The sequence below is a fragment of the Opisthocomus hoazin genome, chromosome 5, assembly GCF_030867145.1.
Source record: "Opisthocomus hoazin isolate bOpiHoa1 chromosome 5, bOpiHoa1.hap1, whole genome shotgun sequence".
NCBI lineage: Eukaryota > Metazoa > Chordata > Aves > Opisthocomiformes > Opisthocomidae > Opisthocomus > Opisthocomus hoazin.
In genome coordinates, this window is record NC_134418.1 from 81,596,782 (window position 1) to 81,619,489 (window position 22,708).

General features: G+C 45.6%; 1 protein-coding gene across 1 annotated transcript in view; it reads right to left on the reverse strand.

Moving 5' to 3' along the window:
• The window catches only part of ZDHHC2 (zDHHC palmitoyltransferase 2), a 38,612-nt gene extending 20,431 nt beyond the window's left edge, over positions 1-18,181 (reverse strand). Inside the window, exons 1-4 of the mRNA XM_075421920.1 lie at positions 17,904-18,181; positions 7,232-7,258; positions 4,108-4,202; positions 736-856 (exon numbers count right to left, since the gene is read on the reverse strand). Coding sequence (XP_075278035.1) covers positions 736-856; positions 4,108-4,202; positions 7,232-7,258; positions 17,904-18,075 — 415 coding nt within the window. The 5' untranslated portion in view covers positions 18,076-18,181. The remainder of the gene's footprint in view (positions 1-735; positions 857-4,107; positions 4,203-7,231; positions 7,259-17,903) is intronic.
• Positions 18,182-22,708: the final 4,527 nt, after the last annotated feature.

The following is a 22,708-nucleotide window of genomic DNA, read 5'->3' on the forward strand; positions in this document are numbered from 1 at the left end:
GAAAAGCTGTTTTTGCAATCTCTGCTAATCATGCTAATCAGGTTTTTTTCTTCCAAACCCCTCAGCTCTGCCAAACAACCAACGAACCAACAAAACACACAAAATCCCCTCTAGACTGGAAAACCTTTAAGGACTGTTCAACAAAAGAGACATTTTAAGCTATTATTCTAACAGCTTTTATGTACTACGTGAGATTATCTCTTGGGTTTGCTTACCTAGCCACCATTCACAAACTTACAGTATCGTCAGGTTAAGATTAACTCTCAGTTTGGAAGAACTTTTGTTCTTGCAGCTGAACAACCCGCAGGTAAAACAGTAAGTTTCTTACTGTGATCTATCTAGCTACGCACAACATGCAGATAGTGATTAATTCAGGTTTGTTTTTTAACCTATGAAAGAAGAAATCTATGCAGTTAAACACTGTGACAGCCTCTTCTGCAGTGTGTTGCTATTACAAGCTTGTTGTTGATGTCAGCTTGCAAACATTTCGCAAGGCATTGTCAATCCACTTTATGCAATCCACACAGCAATTTACTTTCCAACAATCTTTCCCCTGAATAAATGTAGCTGCATAAAGCTACATTAAAGTTAAGTTCTTGGGTAACTTTGTTATTCTGTGAAGTATGAAAAGCAGTTCTTCCCTACAATCCAAACCCTTGAATTTTTTTTTTTCTCATTAGTTTAGGTAGTGTATCACGACTCCTGCCTTCCGCGCCCTCCTGAATACCTATTTACCTCCAGACATTGTCCGTGTATAGATAGGAAGATCCTTGGCTGCCCGTCTTAAGACTTCTTGCTGCGATTCACCTCTAGGCTCCCTCTCTAGGGATTCCTTGTCTGAATACGATAGATGAAACTGGAATAATTTTTAAAATCAAAGATGTGTTAGCAAATTTCAAGTTAAATAAGTTTTTGTAGAGATGTAAAGAGAAATAAACACTCATTATATAAAGACGGATTAGCAGCACGTACAAGGTATTATTACAGCAAATAACCCAGTGTTCCTAAGACCACTAATTCAGTTTATGGCAACTGAAGACAAAATTAAAATTATTTCTGATTTTCTAAAATGATACTGAATGCTTCCAGAAGTAGAAAGTGACACTCTTCAAGGAGGATCAAGAGCTGACTATTCCCTTGAAAGGCCAGTTAATTTACTTCTGTAATACTAAATATCAGCGAATATAAGCTAGAGATGTCAGCCTTTAGCTGAAAGAAAACACGGTACTAGTAACAGCAGAAAAGATAGTTTTATTTCTCTCCTGGTGCCTGGCATTTTGCCTTTCATTCTTTGCCACTGGAGAGTTGCTGTGCTCTTCACGCAGGCGTTAGGATGTGTTTTTACTTCAGAGACTGGCTGAGAGAAGGGAGAGATGGGTGTCCTGTACAACAGAATATGCACGTCTTAATGTCTTCCTGCCCAAAGGGACAACTTCTGTCACTGCCCAAGACAGCAATAACAAACACTGCTCTAGTAAGAGCTGAGAGGGTAAAAATTACTGAAAGAGATGCATGGTATACATGAAGTAGTCCAAATTTCTTATAAAGTACTCTGCAACACAGCAACATGGTCAGCTTTGTTGCTGTAGCTTCTAGAAACGGGCAGATGTCAAAGTCTTTGGTATCTCTATTGGAGAAATAGGATACAAAATCACCTCTGAGAGGAAGAGTGGCCGTCTCTGACCTGCACTAGGAACAGAAGCCCTGTGCACAGCATTTATGTCTACAGAAAGGCTGGTCTTTACAATAACATGATTTTTTTTTCCTAAATGAAAGTGATGCATGTAAAAGTAAGCATGCAGACAGAAATACACAGCTAGGAGCCTACTCTCACCTCCACAGAGGAGGCACCACTCCACCTTCCTGACAAAGCTCACCACCTTCCAGCAGAAGCTGGAGGTTCACTGTTTACCATGAGTTTCTCAGGTCACTTGTCCTTTTTCCCCTAGCAAGAATACACTCTTGCCAACACCTGAATTGATTTATATTTGGATACATAGGATTTGTCACTGCATAAACTTGGTTCAGAATACTTTTTTTTTTTAATGCTTCCTGTCTGATGTACACAGAGCTATTGCTCCATCATTTTGTATTGGTTCTCAAAATAGCCCTAAGCTTACAAAACCTTCCTGCCTGGGAAACCATCTTCCCTCCCACCTTCACGCAATGCCTGTATATAGCTGGTACACACAGATGCACAATGGCACACACTAAAGTGATGTTCCGCAAAGTCTCTTAAAAAAGAAACTGCAGATGGAACTTCAGTGCTTTTCATATCTGTAAAAAGCTGAAATAAGCTTAAAAAGACACATACAGGCTGTATGGTTTGCACTAGTTGCAGTATTCATGAAAACAAAATGCAAAAGCTGTATCTGTTTTTCAGTCTTCAAACAAGTATTTGCTATAATTGATAAGTCAGTTCAGTTAACTTGAAAATACATCCACTTACAGGCTTCATCCTAGAAACTGGAAGCCAAGCAGTAACTTAACATTACAAAATATCCTAATTAAATTTCAAAAATAATGCTCTGGTAGATTAGGAAAAAGACACAGAACAACAAAGGTGTCGCTTACTGCCAGCAACATTATGTAAATTCAAAGAACACAGAAACAGCACACATTGCTTTCTATTACTCAACTTCAATACTTTTTATGTCCCCTTTGAAGTTCTCCAGCAGCATTGTATGATGGCTTTGGAATCCCACTATAATTGCTAAGGATTTGTCAAAATGTTTTGGAAGTCTTCTATCGGCATCAGCCCAGTGATTTGAAAACCCTTCCAATTATTGCTATAGTCATCATATACATGCATATATTTTGCTATGTAATTACCAAATGAACTACATTCTTAATTTATTTCGCTCCTCTCCGCCTCAAGCTGTAGTAAAGACTGCAGTGCGAAATTCAAGGAAGATGCCAATTGCTTTGAATTATCTACTTGTTTCCACAATTACACATCTTACTAGTGAAAGAAAACTATTCAGAAAAGAACCTCCGCACAACAGACAGTAGAAACCAGAAGATATTTAGTGCTGGCACGGTAGCTATGGGAGCTAGAGATATGAATCCATGCTGAAATAAGCACTGGCTTTGTGGGTGTTTCAAACTCCAGAGCAGCCGTAGCACGATTCCTCTTGACCTCAGAGGCTGTGTGACACAGCACCTACTGAGGACTGCAGTGTTTCTGTACAAAGACAGGATGGAAGAGGCCAAAAAATTGCACTGGTTGTACCAGGCTGCATGGGGAGGATGTTCATCAAGGCTACTGACAGTTTGCTGGGTTTTTTGGTTTGTGTGGGTTTGTTTTTTGGGTTTTTTTTCTAATGTTAGAAAGAATGTGAAATTAAAATAATAAAAAACTAAATGCTAAAAGCAATTATCTTGAGGCTACATCATGTTGAACATGGGTTTGTATCTTAATATTCTCCAAAACCACCAGATCCTCCTTCTTTATCGCTTCTGTACTAGCTGGACTTAGACCTGGGGCACGTATTTACTCTGACCTCTCTTCCATGCAGCTGTTCTGTAGCAGCTCCCTTGCTGCTTGGCCAGCCGTGGCTTCCCACACTCAGCTCATGCGCTCATGCCACAACCCCCAAGTTCCTTCATACCAAAACAGATGGGGAAGAAGCTTTAATTCAGAGGACAACAGACAGATGCTGACAGGCAATATAAGTCTTAAACACAGGGAAATAATTTTTTTTCCCCACATAAAACTATTATATTCCCACGCAAAGATTTAAGCTGCTAGTTCAAATAACTCCTGCTTTTCAAGTGGAGAAACTTTTTTCTTCTTAATATCACAAAAATTGTCTAATTCTAAAAATATATTAAAAAACATTTAAAACTTAGAGAAGGTGTAATGTTTTTCGCCTTGGTCACTACGCTGTTTGCAATCTGAGTCACTCCTCTTAAGAAGCTGTAACTACCATCTGCGTTTTTTTTGTTTGTTGTTGGTTTTTTTTTTTGTTTTTTTTTTTTTTTTTTTTTTTTTTTTTTTTTTACACAGTGTAAAACTACATGAGATCAGAGTCTACGTTATCCAAACACTACAAAATCAGGCATTTGACCAGGCTATTTCAGAAACAAAAGTTAAGTTTATCTTACTTCTTTTGAAGGATTCATTGGTAGCGTAAAGATTGTTTTCCAATATGACCAGACGAACAGCATGAAAAATATGTGGTAAGCAACCAGGCACACAACTAAAATCAAAAAGGAACAGAATTAATACAAACAGACCAGTGATATTATAGTACTTACAAATGGATGCTGTACGTATCACAGACTGTTACTCTAACAGATGTAAATACAGAGGCCCTGCAAAACCTTTGCAACAAAAATACTGCACTGCAACTTTACATGAGACAAATGCAGACTGTGTGGGGAAAGTCATGATACGGGCCACGTGTATTACAAAAGTTTGAGGGGAATGGTCAATAGCCTGTTAGAGCCTCAGAATTACTTAGCAAGCACTCTCCCTTTATGCATTTGTTAAATCCTATTTAGCTGATGCGCCTCTGTTTTTTAGCTTTATAAATCGTGTAGGCAGACTGCTAGCCATGCAAAATAAAGCAAACAAAAAACCCCAATTCCCCAAGAGGAAGCATAGCTCCCTAAAGAACAGCTAGAGTGAGGGGAGTCTTTGTGTGGCTATCATACCCGAGCAGTAACCATAACCAGCTAATCTGTTTTGCCAGATTTTTAGGAGGGAGGACAGCAGGGTGGTTTTTGAAAACTTGCAGGTTCTTTACATTCAAATATTCATTCACTACCTTGTATTCTTCACAGCCGGTGATTTATTCTTAGATTTTTTAGTAGATGCCAGCCAACATTTACCATGCTGAGCTGTTTTACTAGAATACAGAAGGTAACATTAACTTTTCCAATGAGCCTGCCATGGAAGGTGTTTCTATTTAAAAGCTCTCACTGCACTAAGCAATTCACTACAGTAAACTGAAAACTTCTATCCCCTGATTAACTTGCTCTAACGCACAAAAAACCCCAAACAAACAGTATTTCCTTGGATTTTTCTTCTTCGTGCAGAGCAGCAGCAAATAAAGGACAGCGACAGTAAAAAATATTATTTCCCTGCTGTACAGACGAGCTCAGATCATAGAGAGCTCAAGGTTATATGGAAGCTACACGGTCAAATAGTCTTTATATAATTCCTACAAATTCAGAAGATTATCCAAAAAACACCATAGAAGGAAACTTGTGTACTTTTACTACACAATCTGAAATATTGCCAATATTGCCCTCGTATGGTTAGCCCGTCTTTTTATATATGTAATACTATTCAGTGCTAGGGAATTTTCCATAACACATGCATGATGGTGCATATAAATAGACACAGTGCCCAGCATGTTCTTGTTTTTTGTAATTTTGCCTCAAAAGTAACACTGAATAAATGTTTCTAGTGTTGAAGTTTGTTTACTCAAAAAAGCAGCAACACAGTAAATATTTGTTTTTATTCATTAGGCAGTTAAAAAATAATAAACAAAAGCTAACAAAAATCTGCGAAGCAACACTGCACAAAGCTTTTGGGATGACAGGGGAAGAGAGCCATATGCCATGTCTATAAACAGAAAAAAATCTTATCAGTGTGATAGAACTGGACTCCACATCAAGCACAATACAGTAACGACCATCTTGTTATTGCACAAGCATCTGGCAGCAACAGTCCACATTCTTATGAGAACATTTCTATCAACTTTAAAAAAAACCTGATTTACTCAAACAAAATCAGTATTTCTTTAAACAACAGCTTATTCATAGCATAAAGCGAGGGCAAGGCAGGGAAAGTTACATCGGTTCCGTACACTATGCGCTTACATACGCTGCATCTACACTTTATTGTTGTGAGAATAACAGTAACTGCAATTGATATAACAGTAACTGCAATTGATAACAAAATTCTTTTTTCATATATTAAAAAAAAAGAGGCTACTGGAGGAGGACAAAATTTTAGCCTGAAGACATCATCTCACTTCTCCCCTTTCAAGTCTGCACAAGACTGGAGCTCTTCCCATTCGCTCTTGCACCTCCGTTCTCCAACCCGGCCAGGTCCCAGCCACCCCTTCTCCCAGCTCACCCACCCGCCAGCTTCCCTGCAGGGCGATGGTGACCCTTGGGCTACCCTGCTGCTTCATGGGGCCTGCGGACGCTGGGAGTCCAACATAAGAACCTCAGTTCCCTTGAGGCAGAAAAAGAAGAGCTGTCCGCAGCTCCCGGGGCAGGAATCCTTCTGGTTTACGCTTTTTCTGAAAACAATCCAAATGGTGTATCCCTTGCCCAAATGCCCTATCCTCACCAAGGCTTTGAGCAGCTAAAAATACGGAAATTTAATGTTCCCCAATGTGTATTGCTGGTAATTCTAATGTGCTTTGTGAGCAATGCCTAACAGCATGCTCGTCTCCCCACCACAAGCTACGAAGCAGCAAGAAACTGGAATTATTTCAGAGTCTGCAAGGGGCTGAAGCTTGCAGATATGCTTATGCTCTCCTATGGCAGGAGAGCGCACTGAACTGAAAAACGGTCCTCAAGTGACTGTTTCTTAACTGGCAAACACTTCTTCTAAGTGAGTGAGTCACCAATGACTTAATAAAACCTGCTGGAATTACACAAACATAGAAAGCACACAGTGCGTCTCCTAATCCCCAACCCCTTCCTCCAAAAGCTCCCCAGCCCCACACTCCACACTTCCGTGTTGTGCTGCAGTATTAAAATAACATCCAGAAAAGCAATCTAAACATACTATAGCCTCAGGGTAGGAACTCTAATGACAGCTGACCAGGCAGTTTTATTATCTTCTAAAAAGGTTACGTATTTGAAGGATTCTGTTTCTCCAAAGACACTGGCTAAAAAGAAACTGCAGAAAAAAATCACCTCCCATTTAAGTATGCTGCACTCTGCACAAACACCTTGCTCAGCTTTAGAGGTCCTGGTTTGACAAGAGCTTTCCTTGTTATCAATAAAAATTTCTAAAAACAGAATGTAAGGATTATTTCAGTTGACACTTCAGAAAGCCAGTAAGTAAAGTAAAAAGTTCTAATTTTTCTCATGTCTATTTGGAATTCTATTCAGGAACAGCAGGGTAATAAAAGGAGCTGAGGAACACAAAAAAACTACACTTCTTTAAAGCAGGTTAGACCTGTATCTCAATTCTACTAGTAAACTACTCTACTACCCCGACATATGAATTCCACTTACAAACAGCTAATAAAAATCTTACCTTTTTCTCCAATATTTGTCATTGTCACTGAAAAATGAGAAAAAAAGGAAAGAGTAAAAATTATGTTTAAATAGCAAATGATGTAACTTAATATTTTTTAATATATTATAAATATATGTATATTTATAAGTAAATGAAAAACTTCTATTTTTCAACCAAAGATGGAAGAATAACCATCAAACAATACAAGCTTAAAGCCACACACTATCAAGCTATCGTGCTGTCTACATTCATCACAAGAACAGGCAGACTATGCCAATTGCTTCTCAGGTTTTTTGGCTCCCATTTCCAGGCTCAGTTCCTGGGAACTAGCATCTCCATCTACCTGAAGCTGCCCAGGTTCAGCCCAAGAAAAGCCACCCTTGAAGAACAGTTATTTCTTTAACTGTGGTTGTACAGGTTTTACTGTTTATGTATGTTCTGTCCTTGAGGCGGAGGTGTCAGACTCCAGAAGCGGGTTTGCCAGCAACACTCAGCGATACCTCAGATCTCCAAGGTGTAAAAAGTAGACAAAAGTCACATTTTTTCAAGAAATTGCCCACAGATTACAGGATTTGGGGATAATAAGAGAGTGAGGGAGGTGAAAGTATGTCAGGCATGGAGCGGAGTACACAGGTATCATGTATCAGTAACTGCATTTATGAAAGAGAATAAATCTTTTTCTTACACCTATATTCCACTCTCAGTCATGCTATTTAACAAAAAATAACCACCCCACAACAGATCTCTCGGAGCAATTAGAAACTCTCAAATGATCACAATGTCACGGTGCTCTTCTCCACTTGCTATGGTCAGCAAGGTGTGCAGAAATTTTGCTGGTCATCTTGGAATAGCTACTCTCTGCTAATTAAAACAGCCACAGCCAAGAGTACCTTGTAGAACCACTGGTTTCAAACTAAAATCTACTTAACCAACCTTTCACAATGATTTGTATTATTTTTCTCCCCTAACAAGGGAACGGCGTAGAACATTGCTATGAAAGCAGTTGTCATCTTTTCCCCCCCTTATCTTGGATAAAATGTATTAACTGTATTTGAGACTTTTTACTTACAGACGTGTAGAAAAGTTAAGGACCAATATAACTAATAAATCCAAATTTAGTAATTTCTACCTGGCTGCAAGGCTGCAGCTTTTCAAAATTTCTGTCCCCCTCCTCACTCTTTGGAGCCCGCACCTGCTCAGTGGACCATCTCTTCAGCTTCTGCATCTAGTATGGAAGCCAAATGTTTCTGACAGTCAGGAGCTGCAGACCATGAAGGCTAAAACGCAAGTGCCCCAAGATGTCCAGATAACCCCAGCAGAGTGAGAAACAGGGTTTTTTTGATACATCTTGTCATTTTCATCTCTTTTACCACCTGTGTATAACTCAGAGTTCTTTCATGCACTCCTGAGTTGCAGCCACTGTAAGAGACCAAGGTAGAAGAGGCAAGGCTGAAGAGAGATGCTAGCATCTTCAACCTTACCATCTTTTTTCTCTCCACGCTTACTGCAACTGGTGTTTACGAGAAGCCTGGCTGCACTGCTAAATAAACACCCCTCAGATGGTGACACAGAAGAATACGTGAGATCTCCAACAACCTACTGCTTTCCACAAAGTGAAGTACTACTCCTTCTGCTTACACCTTTTCAGATCACCTTTGATGAAGGCTCCCTGCAGGAGGTATAATGCGTGGGAAAGTAATGGACAGGCATCTGCAATAGAACAGGACCACACAGTCATAGAATCATTACGGTTGGAAAAGACCTCTAAGATCATCAAGTCCAACCGTCAACCCAACACCACCATGCCTGCTAAACCATGTCCCAAAGTGCCACATCTACACTTTTTTAAATACCTCCAGGGATGGGGACTCCACCACCTCCCTGGGCAGCCTGGTCCAATGTCTGACCACTCTTGCAGTAAAGGAATTTTTCCTAATATCCAATCTGAACCTCCCCTGACGCAACTTGAGGCCATTTCCTCTCGTCCTATCATTAGTAACTTGGAAGAAGAGACCAACAGCCACCTCACTACGCCCTCCTTTCAGGCAGCTGTAGAGAGCAATAAGGTCTCCCCTCAGCCTCCTCTTCTCCAGACTGAACAGCCTCAGTTCCCTCAGCCACTCCTCATATGACTTGTTCTCCAGACCCCTCACCAGCCTCGTTGCCCTTCTCTGGACATGTTCCGGCCCCTCAGTGTCCTTCTTGTAGTGAGGGGCCCAACACTGAACACAGTACTCCAGGTGCGGCCTCACCAGTGCCGAGTACAGGGGCACCATCCCCTCCCTGCTCCTGCTGGCCACACCATTCCTGATACAAGCCAGGATGCTGTTGGCCTTCTTGGTCACCTGGGCACACTGCTGGCTCATGTTCAGCCGGTTGCCAACCAACACCCCAAGGTCCTTTTCTGCTGGGCAGATTTCCAGCCAGTCCTCTCCAAGCCTGTAGCGTTGCATGGGGTTGGTGTGACCCAAATGCAGGACCTGGCACTTGGCCTTGTTGCACCTCATACAGTTGGCCTTGGCCCATCGATCCAGCCTGTCCAGATCCCTCTGCAGAGCCTTCCTACCCTTGACCAGATTGACACTCCCACCCAACCTGGTATCATCTGCCAGCTTACTGAAGGAGCACTCAATCCCCTCATCCAGACCATTGATAAAGATGCTAAACAAGACCAGACCCAGAACTGAGCCCTGGGAAACACCACTCGTGACCAGCTGCCAACTGGATTTAGCCCCATTCACCACCACTCTCCGGGCTTGGCCACTCAGCCAGTTTTTTACCCAGCAAAGAGTACACCTGTCTAAGCCATGAGCCGCCAGCTTCTCTAGGAGGATGCTGTGGGGAACAGTGTCACTGGACTTACTAAAGTCCAGGTAGATGACTTCCACAGCCTTTCCCTCGTCCACTAGGGAGGTCACCTGGTCATAGAAGGAGATCAGGTTGGTCAAGCAGGACCTGCCTTTCATGAACCCATGCTGGCTGGGCCTGATCCCCTGGTTGTCCTTCACGTGCCTGGTGAGCGCACCCAGGATGAATCACTCCATAATCTTGCCCAGCACTGAGGTCAGGCTGACAGGCCTGTAGTTCCTGGGATCCTCCTTCCAGTCCTTCCTGTAGATGGGTGTTACACTGGCGATCCTCCAGTTGTCTTGGACCTCCCCTGTTAGCCAGGACTGCTGATAGATGATGGAGAGTGGCTTGGCCAGCTCCTCTGGCAGCTCCCTCAGCACTCTTAGGTGGATCCCATCTGGCCCCGTGGACGTGTGGGTGTCCAGGTGGCACAGCAGGTCATGAACTGCTTCCTCCTGGGACGGACCAGGGAGGAAATAAAGGGCTTTTTTTAGTTTGGTTTGGGGTTTTTTTTCCACAAATGTGGCAGAATTGACAAGCAGAAAGGGTGGGGGGGAAGCTCTTACAAATCAAACTCTCTCTTAAATCTCCCTTAAAAATTAAACTTTCTCTATTTGTAGAATGACCATGATACAAAAACTTCTTAGGGTAACCACACGATTCTTATTATGCTAAAATCACACTATTTAAGCATATGGAAAATAATTTTCTAACATGAAAAAAACCCTCTAATTTTGTATTTCATCAAGGAAACGCTTGCTAATTTCCCCACCTTCTGAACAGCACACATGACTTATTTATTTAAACCAAATTGTATATTTTTCAGTAGATTCAGTGATACAGCTTTGCTATGTTATTCAATAGCATTTGATCATAGTCTTCCGGGAATCATTTACACCAGTCTTTCTGGCAGTTTTCTCATTTCTCTTCCAAAGGGTTATATTCACTGCTGGCAGTGAACAGAAAAGTAGGTCAGACTGTGCATCCTGTCATTAATAAATATCAGCTTGAATGCTGCAAATTCACTTATGGGTAGTTAAATAGCGTATAAATAATACGGGTAATAAGCATTTATTTCTACAATGACTAAAATAAACATCAACAATAAATCCCAACCATTAAGCAATTTCTACAAGCTGGGAGAAAACAGGGTAAAGCCTTTTGAGAGAGGAATGGAATAATACTCCCGTATATTCAGAGACGGAGATAATTATAAAACCGTGACCTGTCTTCAAGGAGTCATTAAAAAGTTACAGCTCTGTTCGCTGGTGGTGCTGCAGGGGCCAATTTCGCCAAGCAGCAGCCTTCCACCGCTGAAGGGTCAGGATGCCATTTACAGTTGAGCACCAGCAGACTATCACGTAATTAGAGCCTCTCTGTTTCGTTACGCAGCTCGCAGTCGGTGCTCATCGGAATCAGGGATCAGACTAGGATGTATGCAGGACTTCAGCCAACGTAGATGCCAATCTCCTGAGCCAGGATCATCATTCCCTGCCCGCCCTGAGCCAACGCTGCTAAACAGCCTGCGGTCGGGAAAAAAAGACAGTGACCGAGGACAGAAAGCTATGTTACAAAAGACAGGAAAAAGTCCAGGATGGAAAGGACATGCGAGAAGCTTGGGGAACTCACCTCTCACTCATTGGTAGTCTTCCTCACAGGGAGGAAGTCACGCAGCATTAGGAATGCTGCCTTGGCAAGGCAAGAGGCACCACAGCATCTTGAAACTGCCTGGTATGCCTCCATCACCACATCAGTCTGCCAAGAAGAGAAGCCACATTTCTAGGCGCCTTGCACTGGGCCAGGTCTTAATTCAGTAATAGAAACGGATTTACCATTTCTTGAACTACAGCTCATTTTCTCTAGAAATTTTTATTCTCACTCACCCGTGGAAAAATCAAGTAGGCATCCGCCTCCATGTAGCTAGAGACATGGCAAGACACCCTGCTGCCACAAAACCCAAAAGGTTTTGGAAGATAAAATTCATGTAAAAAACTTGCATTGGTTTTCTAACATGAAGTTTTGTTTGACATTTCAACTCAAAATCAAAGCTCCTGAACAGTAAATGCAATGGTTAGAGAAAAAAAACAAAACAGAAAAAAGAGACTGGAGAAAGCAATTAACTTTTTTAAGCTTTGATGGAAGTGGATGTACAAAATCTTGCTTCCATATTTTATGTACATTTTTTAAATATTTAACACTTTGGAATGGGAAAATAAGACACATCTGATTCAGAGACTCCGTAGCCACATCTATAAATAGCTGTTTCTCTGAAACTTTTATACAGTTTAGTATCTTGGATCTGATTCACAAAACTAAGTACGTATTTTATCTTTACAGCATATCTGAAGCTGTAAAACACTGATCCATAGATGCAATTTAACTCAGCTCGCTGTACACATAAAGGCGTTTTACAGTTGTGACAAGTGTTCTATCCTTGTCTGCAATAGTCCTTTAGAAAAAAAAACAAACAAACCATCAGTGCCTGCAATAAAAAATACCTCTTTGCTAGACAGAGCAGTGATTTGCATGGATTCAGAGTGACAAGGTGGAGACTTTGCCACCAGTGCTTCGCTTCAGGACAAAAGTAACTGAAATATTTCCGGGAGATTTAAGGTTGGCATAAGTAGTCATCAATAACCCATACATTTGGATTCGGCAGTATTCGTGAATGTTTCGGTGGATTCATTTTAACCCTGTGCCCACCAAACTACATCACTGCTCACCTACCCAGCAGCAAGCTGCCTTTGGTACCTTTTCAGGTAAGGTCACAAACCCACTGCTTTTTAACTGAGTATGACCAAGAATTCTTCTTTACAAACTTCCCATCTACTTTCCAAGTCACAAGGACTAACCAGAGAGTGAAGACTACTTCTGGGGAAGTTGTATGACCAGATCCCTCTCAGCAAACAAAGCGCACACCCTGACAAGAACATCTGTTCAAGTTGTTACGTATCGAGCGGTGTTAAATCTTTAACTGAAAACACAATCTAATCTAATAATTATATCTTCACCATAGACCTTCTGTTTTCAACTCAAAGCCATGTTTGAAATTTCAAGGCACAAAACCCACCATAGTGCATGAGGCACTACATAGAGAGACAACCAGTCATGCTTAACACAGACTTCAGTTCAGTTTCAGCAGTGGAGAATGGCAGCTGCCTCTGAACGTCTGAGAAAGAAATAAAATTAAATTCAATAAATGCACAGGAGTGCTGCTGGCTAAAATTCAGCAGTCAATTTTACTTCAGCTGTCAGTTTTGAAACTTTTCTGAAAGTAACCAGGGATCTCAGAAGAGCAAAAAATGCAGTGTTTGCAAAATATGGTACAAAAATACAAATTCGCTTTGACCAAAGCCCTTTGCTACCTAGGAAGCCAATATACAGACAGGGTATTTAACTGGGATTTGACAACAGCCAACTGCAATGTTGCAATGTACTTGTATTTCTCTACCCAAATGTAAGCTGTAGATGATTACAAGACACAAGCAGCAAGTACCATAAATCCTTTGATCCACTGGAGAACATACTGAGCAAAGAGCCCGAATCCAGCTGATCTTGGGCCTCACCTTTTTTTTTTTCTTTTTTTTTTCTCCTTTGTCAGCTTTATCTCCCTATTTTCTGCCGCTTCTGATCCCCTGATTACACTGTGCCAGGCCTACAGCGCACGCATGAATTCTGCCTCTAAACTGCGATGAATTAAGCAGCTTTTTATCCTGCTGTAATTCCATTCCACTGATGTTACAAAGAGTCAAAAAACCTCAATTCAGCACTAATCAATCTAATCCTCCAGTAAAAATCTTTCATGATCATTACCATTTTTACCAGCTGGATGTCATTCCACGTTTTTCTGTTCCATACTGAAGGTAGCTGTGGGCAGATCTCAGACATACATTCTACCCCAAAACCACAGATGTGGCCTGTGAGGTCTCCTGACCGTACTGTGAACGTCTCATCATCCCCCTCTCCAACTGTGCTGCAGTCACTTACTCTTCTCCACATCAGGCAAATCTCTCACCAGGTGGCAATATTTCCTCCCTTTCCCTCCACTGAAGTAGTCAGCAAATGCTTATAGCTCGTTTCTGTTCCACAGCAAATCTATCTTCCTTCTTGAAAATTACAAATTCAACCTGCATTTCTGGACTGGATTCCCTGTGAAAGCGCATTATCCTTAGAATTAAAATCAGTGACAGGTAAACATGGATCAAAACTGAACATATATGACCAATTTCTATTTATTGGATAAGCCTATCTTCAGCACAGTTGATATTTTCACTAAAAACATCTGTCACAGCACTGTCAGATTTTCACATTTTCCTTCTTATGTGCAATTCCAAGTCACAAACTGGCAGGAAAACAAAATGAAAGAGAACAAAAAACCAAAAAGGATCTCAGCTTCCAAGTTTGTCAAGAACATTTCTAACAAACAACTGTCAGAAACTGCAAATAACTACTGGTTGTGCCTTACCCAAAGCATGGAGTGGGTAACTACTCCAAGTCCCTTACAGTGCTACTAACACAAGTTAGAGATACACCTAAGGAGGAAGACATAGTTTTCTTTGCATACAGTCTACTGAATCCAATCTGTATTTTCTGAGTACAGGCACGTGGACGCAGGAGGTGGGGGAAAGAATGCCATTTGCACTTCATGTTACTGTTGTTCCATGTATACTAGGCTGAAATTTCAGTAGCTTCAGTTATCAAAGTTCAATGTACTCATTGTACACTGCCTGTATTTCTTCATTTTTTCTAGAGGAAGAAGAGCAAATCTGTAGCCCTCAGGTTTTCATAAACATACTCATTTTTTTTTTTAAATAAAGGAATACTTAAAGGCCCATTAATTTTAAATGCAAAGGAAGTTATTTGGGGGAAAAAGGGGTTGTGAGATGACAACACCAGCAAAATCAAGAGAATGGAATTGGATTAAAGACAAGCAATTTTTACTTAGGTGTTTTAAAACCAATTCATTCACACAATTGATTCCAGTATTCTAAAACCAGCAGGAAGAAGATAACTGTTTGCTAGTGTTCAATACCTTCTCCTTCTCCTTAAACGTTACAGCAGCATCAGTACTTCATTGAATCCACTAACAAAAGAGATTTAACTGGAGTATTACCATGTCTAGAGTTCTAAGTTGTGGATTCCTTTTTCTGTTTCTAAAACACCTTTTTTTTTATTTCTAAAATGCTACTCTATACTGTAACTACACAGCTTGAGGGATGAAAGGGATCATCTTAGACTTTTTCTTTCTTAAAAAAAAAACTCCACATCTCTCCTACAACATTCAGTTGAAATTGCAAAAAACATTCAAAATACTACATCTGAAACACTTTCCCATTACTAAAAGCTCAAATAAACCACTTGCATTGGGACTATGCACAGCCCTTACTAAGCCCTACTGCGCAGTGGTTAACCCTGTTGCCTGTACGCTGGCGTTCACATCAATGACAGCAAGATGCAGGAAAATAAGCAGCTCTATACCTCCTCTTTAGCAGTCAGTGCTGCAGGAGTAACAGATGCACGGAGTAGACAGGCTGGCTTCAAAGTGCTGAAATGCTTACAGTCTATTCCTGCCATTGGCTTTCATTCCCAGCACTGTTAGCTATTCCTTCTGTTGTTTACACTAAATATTCATTAGTAAGACAAGACATAAGTTTATCTTAGTCTGCCAAAAACGAGGGAAAACATCCAGATATAGATAAAAGATGGAATTAGCAGAAGTCACAGACAACTATTATGCTGAACTCAAAAACTGGTGAGCCAGGCAGAATGGGGAAGCGTGGTGGTGGAAACAAAAAAAAAACAACAAAGAAACCACCTCTGTCCATAGAAAGGAATGCAGTAAAAGATGTTCTGGCAGAGCCCCAGGATTCCCTCTTCCTCTGCTCCCATCGCAGGCCTTTTGCTTTGAGCTGTTCTCAAGGAATTACAGCACCACAGCTTATAGTTTGAAGCAAGTTTCAAGCATGCCACTTCCTTAAGAGGTACCCGCTTTCAGGTAAGCTAAAACCAAACCTTCCTCTGTTATCCAGAACTACGCAGAAGAAAAAATACAGCAGATAAACAGCAGTGCTTGATTGATCACCCTGTACCGTGTAAGCACCACGGCGCTGCACACATTAGGACAGATGGTAACTATAGGGTCACTGTCCCCACAAAACGTCCTCACCCTCCTCGTGTCAGCATACAGCACCCCTTTCCGGGTTCGTTCTGCCAACTCCTCCCACAACCCGCCAGACAATTTGCTTCCTTGTGGTGGAGGCAGATGCCTCAGTCCTCCTCTCGTGAGGGCACAGCAATGCAACTCCCAGTTTCTAGTTGGAGAGCAGCATTTAAAACTAACAGGTTTGAATGCTGTTAGTGAAAAAAAGATGTAAAAAGCCCGCCTCTGATATAGGAGCCATGCCAAGTCTGGATATCTCCCTCGAAACAGAGGTGCTAGGCATGGGATTTGTTTTTTGCTTAGTGTCTCAACTGCTCAGCCAAGTATCTGTATGGCAAAAATTTTATCACAGTGTTCTTAAAAAAAATTAAAAAAAAAAAAAAGAAATCCCAAATCAGGTACCAGACTGCTGAGATTTGCAACACAGAATCACAGAATGGTCAGGGTTGGAAGGGACCTCTGTGGGTCATCTAGTCCAAACGCTGTGCCAAAGCAGGGTCACCCAGAGCAGGCTGCACAGGACCTTGTCCAGGTGGGGTTTGAATATCTCCAGAGAAGGAGAATCCACAACCCCTCTGGGCAGCCTATTCCAGTGCTCTGTCACGCTCAGAGTGAAGAAGTTCTTCCTCATGTTCAGCTGGAACTTCCTGTGCCTCAGTTTGTGCCCATTGCCCCTTGTCCTGTCGCTGGGCACCACTGAAAAGAGTCTGGCCCCATCCTCCTGACCCCCACCCTGCAGATATTTATAAGCATTGATAAGGTCCCCTCTCAGCCAACTCTTCTCCAGGCTGAACAAGCCCAGCTCCCTCAGCCTCTCCTCGTAGGAGAGATGCTCCAGTCCCCTCATCATCCTCGTAGCCCTCCGCTGGACTCTCCCCAGTGGCTCCACGAACACGAACAGCTGAAGTCTGGCAAAGTTACACAGGCACATCAATGCACTCAGCTCGTTGGGTGTTCTCCCCTCACCACTGTTCCTTAAACAGGTGTTAAAGGACCAAGGGTGACTATGAACCCCACCTGCAGCAGAGGGGAAAGGGGAGACAGCAGCTAATCTGCATTCCTTCTTGCCATTTTTATAGAAACGTCAGTACGCCGTCCATTAACCTCTAAAATTCAAAGATTAAATTGTTTTCTACCAGATACACCGCAACAGAAACTGAAATGAATTCCAGGGAGCGCAGCGAGCTGGTCATTGAACAAATCCTCCCAGCTCGACCGCTCCGATACCCACAGAAACACCCGGATCGCACCCGATCTCTGCTCCAATTGCTCGCCCAACGCTGAGGGAGAGCCAAGGTGTGCGGCCGGGCCGGCTGCCCAGGCCGAAGTGACCGCCGAGCTGCGGCCGCCGGGCCGAGGGGTGGCACGGGGAGGCTCGGGAGCTTTCTGTCCCCTCTTCCCACAGGAGAGCCTCTTTTTATGTGCGTATATAGAAATATAGATACGCTGCCAGGCGGTGAGAGGGAAGCGCCACGACGCCCGACCTCCCTCACGCCGCCCGCCCAGGGCCCGGCAGCCACACGCGACGCGCCCCGCGGCGGGAAAAACCCCGCCCGATCGGCTCCCTCCTGGCGTGGAGGTCGCTCCGCCGGCCTCCCGCCTGGCCCCGGCCCCGGCCCCGGCCCCGGCCCCGGCCCCGGCCCCGGCCCCGGCCCCGGCCCCGGCCCCGGCGGCACTCACGCAGGCAGAGCTGGCCGACGTAGGCGTAGTAGGACCAGCAGAGGATGCCAGAGATGAAGAGCACCGGCACCCAGTAGAGCAGCCGCCGGCAGCGCCGCCTGACGCCGTCCCGGGCTCCCGCCGACCCGACCGTCGGCGGAGGCGGCGGGGCCGCCATCTTCCCGCACCTCATCCCGACCACTGGCTGAGGGGTGCCCCGGCCCCCGCCGCTTCCCTCAGCGCTGAGCGGGCAGGGCGGGGCCGCCCCTCCCACCGCCGGGCCCCGGCCGGCCCCCGCGGGGAAGGGGCGGCGCCGAGAGGACCGAGGGCCGCGCGCGGCCCCTCAGGGAGCCGCCTGCCTGCCGCGGGCACCGGCGCGCGCCGCTGCCTTCGGGCGTGACGTGGCGGCGGGCGGCCGTGACGTCTCCGCTCCGCGCGGAACCCCCGGCGCCACCCCGCCCCGGCTTCCTCCGGCCTCCCCGCCGCGGAGCCCCGGGGGGGGGAATGTCCTGAACCAATGGGGGGGATCCTTAACCTTAGGGGTGGTGGTACTTAGCCATGGGGGGGGTGATGCTTAGCCATGGGGGGGAATCCTTAACTGCAGGGCTGGTGATCCTTGGCCATGGTGATGGTGATGCTTAATGGTGGGAGTGGTGATTGTTAACCATGGACGGGTGATCCTTACCCGTAGGGGTGGTGATCCTTAACCACAGGGGTGGTGATCCTTGACCATGGGGGGGGGGATCCTTAACCATGGGGGGGATCCTTAACCATAAAGGTGGTGATCCTTGACCATGGTGGTGGTGATGCTTAACCATGGTGATGGTGATGCTTAGTGGTCAGGGTGGTGATCCTTAACCATGGGTGGGGGGTCCTTAACTGCAGGGTTGTGATCCTTGACCATGGTGGTGGTGATGCTTAACCATGGTGATGGTGATGTTTAATGGTGGGGGTGGTGATCGTTAACCATGGAGGGGTGATCCTTAACTGCAGGGTTGGTGGTCCTTAGCCATAGGGGTGGTGATCTTTAACCATGGGGGTGGTGGTCCTTAACCATAGGGGTGGTGATCCTTAACCTTAGGGGTGGTGGTACTTAGCCATAGAGGTGGCAATCCTTAGCCATGGGGGTCATGATCCTTAACCATAGGGGCGGTGATCCTTAACCATGGGGGTGGTGATCCCTAACCATAGTGATGGTGATGCTTAACCATAGGGATGGCGATGCTTAATTGTAGGGCTGGTGATCCTTAACCGTAGGGTTAAGGCCAGTGGGATCCTGGGGTGCATCAAGAGGAGTGTGGCCAGCAGGTCGAGGGAGGTTCTCCTCCCCCTCCACTCTGCCCTAGTGAGGCCCCATCTGGAGTACTGTGTCCAGTTCTGGGCTCCCCACTTCAAGAAAGATGAGGAGCTACTGGGGAGAGTCCAGTGGAGGGCTACGAGGATGGTGAGGGGACTGGAGCATCTTTCCTAGGAGGAAAGGCTGAGGGAGCTGGGCTTGTTCAGCCTGAAGAAGAGAAGGCTGCGAGGGGATCTTATAAATGCTTATAAATATCTGAAGGGTGGGTGTCAGGAGGACGGGGCCAGTCTCTTTAGTCGTGCCCAGTGACAGGACAAGGGGCAGTGGGCACAAACTGAGGCACAGGATGTTCCGTCTGAACATGAGGAAGAACTTCTTCCCTCTGAGGGTGACGGAGCCCTGGCACAGGCTGCCCAGGGAGGTTGTGGAGTCTCTTTCTCTGGAGATATTCAAGACCCGCCTGGACAAGGTCCTGTGCAGCCTGCTGTAGGTGACCCTGCTTTGGCAGGGGGGTTGGGCTGGGTGACCCACAGAGGTCCCTTCCAACCCCGACCATTCTGTGATTCTGTGAAACAAAGGCAGTTTAATTACTGTCATGGATGCACCTGGCACTGACGTCTCTCGGGTACAGGGGGTAACGCAGAGGATGCATCGCGTGTTTCCAGGGACGCGTGGCCACGCCATGAGAAGTCAGCAGCTGGAAATCGGGCGCGTAAAGGGTGAGTTAGTTTTTTGCATCGTGCTTGGGGGGCTGTGAAAAGCTTTCTCCTTGAAAGCATTTTAAAACGCTGCCTGCGGTACGGGGCTTATTGACAGCGCCACGTGCCATGGAAACAAGGTAAACGGTAGAGAATACCTTTTAACATAGTAATTAATTCCTTGAAATAATAGTTATTATACAAAATTACGTGTAGAGAGAGGTGGCAGTATGCCAGAGACGTGGGAGTAAAAAGATGATGTGTTACAAAGACCTCAAATTAGATCATACAGTTTCTGGTCAGAGGATTTTTATTGCCCCGTCATGGAAATGGGCTTCTGCAGTCCAGCTTTCTCGCTTTTCCATCGTCGCTACCACCCTCTTCTCAGGTTCTTCTGCAGAAATCTGAGGAGCTACTGGAGAGAGGCCAGCGGAGGGCTACGAGGATGGTGAGGGGACCGGAGTATCTCTCCTATGAGGAGAGGCTGAGGGAGCTGGGCTTGTTCAGCCTGAAGAAGAGAAGGCTGAGAGGGGACCTTATCAATGCCTCTAAATATCTGCAGGGTGGGTGTCAGGAGGATGGGGCCAGACTCTTTTCAGTGGTGCCCAGCGACAGGACAAGGGGCAATGGGCACAAACTGAAGCACAGGAAGTTCCGTCTGAACATGAGGAAGAACTTCTTCCCTCTGAGGGTGACGGAGTCCTGGCCCAGGCTGCGCAGGGAGGTTGTGGAGTCTCCTTCTCTGGAGATATTCAAGACCCGCCTGGGAAAGGTCCTGTGCAGCCTGCTCTGGGTGACCCTGCTTTGGCAGGAGGGTTGGACTGGGTGACCCACAGAGGTGCCTTCCAACCCCGACCATTCTGGGATTCTGTGATTCTGTAATCTGAGCAGAACCTTTGGCTCACGTTTCAAAATAATCGGAATTTTCTTATTTAGTATGCTAGTAAGTACATTAATAATAATTATTATAGCATACCCTTTACTGGAGCTTCAAAATCATGGTCACTCTGGTTCAAAATTAGCCCATTTGGTGAAATAAACAGGCAAACCTCACTTTAATTTAGTTGGGACAAAAAAGCCAGCCTTGACTGATGCTCCTGGTTGCCTTGGAGCATCCTTTGGTCCGAGAAGCTGTAAAGAATCCCCCTCTCCTGCCCTCGCGCTCATGGCTTCTCCCCGTGGACGTGGGCTCTCTGGCTCTCCTTGATGCCCACAGTGCCTTTCTGTTCCCTCCATGGCTCACGTCCCTCTCCAGATGGGCCACGAGAGACCCTCTCTTCTGTTTCTTTCCCCCTCCTCCCTCCGTGGGGGGAATTATCGGTAGCAGCGGAACAGCTCCAGAGCGATCGTGTTCAGGGGAGCATTGGGTGATGGTAAAGTCAGCCCTGGGGTGACCTAAGCCATCAGGTGTCCATGGGCACATTCCCCAGCGACTCGGCTCTGCAGACGGGTTGCTTGGGGCACAGTTTACCGACGCTTCCATGAAACTGGAAAAAGATTTACCGGCTTTTCTTCTTGTCAGGAGCTGGGCTGAAGGGAGCTGGGGTTTGAGGAGGAGGCTTGAGCATTTGGCGCATCGAAGCAAAATGTTCGTCGTGAGTGGTGCCACTCAGCTTTTCCCCTCAGGCAAGGTATGCACAAGGTGTTGCTGGTGGATTTTTCAAAAAAGCGTCTCTTCTGGAATACATTTCTGACATTCCCACGCCTGACTGTTCTCTGTGCCACCCGGGTAGCGTGAAGGGATGCGACAAGGAGGGGCTGCTGCCAGCAGCTCCGGGGCCAGGCATCCTCCTGCCTGGCGTGGAACCCAGCCCGGGGACCCGGTGTCTCCGTCCGCGGCTGGTGGACGCGGCTGTCGCTTCCCTGCTCCACCAGTGGTAACTCCAGCAGCACCTACATAAAGGACTCCTTTCAGTGGTGCCCAGCAACAGGACAAGGGGCAACAAGCACAAACTGAAGCAGAGGAAGCTCCAGCTGAACATGAGGAAGAACTTCTTCCCTCTGAGGGTGACGGAGCCCTGGCACAGGCTGCCCAGGGAGGTTGTGGAGTCTCCTTCTCTGGAGATATTCCAGACCCGCCTGGACAAGGTCCTGTGCAGCCTGCAGTAGGTGACCCTGCTTCAGCAGGGGGGTTGGACTGGGTGACTCACAGAGGTCCCTTCCAACCCCGACCATTCTGTGATTCTGTGATTCTGTGACTCACACAAGTCCCAACAGCAAAGTCCGCTTCTTCCCTTCAGCTGTCGGGGCTGGGGTTCCCTGGAGAAAGCGCACGTGTGCTCGCAGAGCACTCTCTGCGTTCACAAGCACAGGCGCGGCTGCAGATACCCGAGCACTGGCACAGCTTCCCCGGCTGTCTGACACCCCTGCCCGGATCCCAGGCCCTCTGACCGGCTCCGCAGTTGTTCACTCGCTGCCTGGGCTGGCTTGGTGCTCACTGCATTCTGAACAAGGTCCTCATCCAGCTGATCTTCTCTACGAGGACAGGCTAAGAGAGTTGGGGCTGTTCAGCCCGGAGAAGAGAAGGCTCCAGGGTGACCTTAGAGCAGCTGCCAGTACCTGAAGGGGCTGGCAGGAAGGATGGAGAGGGGCTTTTCACAAGGGTGTGCAGTGATGGGACAAGGGGGAACGGCTCTAAACTAAATGAGGGCAGATTTAGATTAGGTATTAGGAAGAAATTCTTCCCCATGAGGGCGGTGAGGCCCTGGCCCAGGTTGCCCAGAGAAGCTGTGGCTGCCCCCTTCCTGGCAGTGTTCAAGGCCTGGCCTTGGCTGGATGGAGCTCTGAGCACCCTGGGCTGGTGGAAGATGTCCCTGCTCATGGCAGGGAGG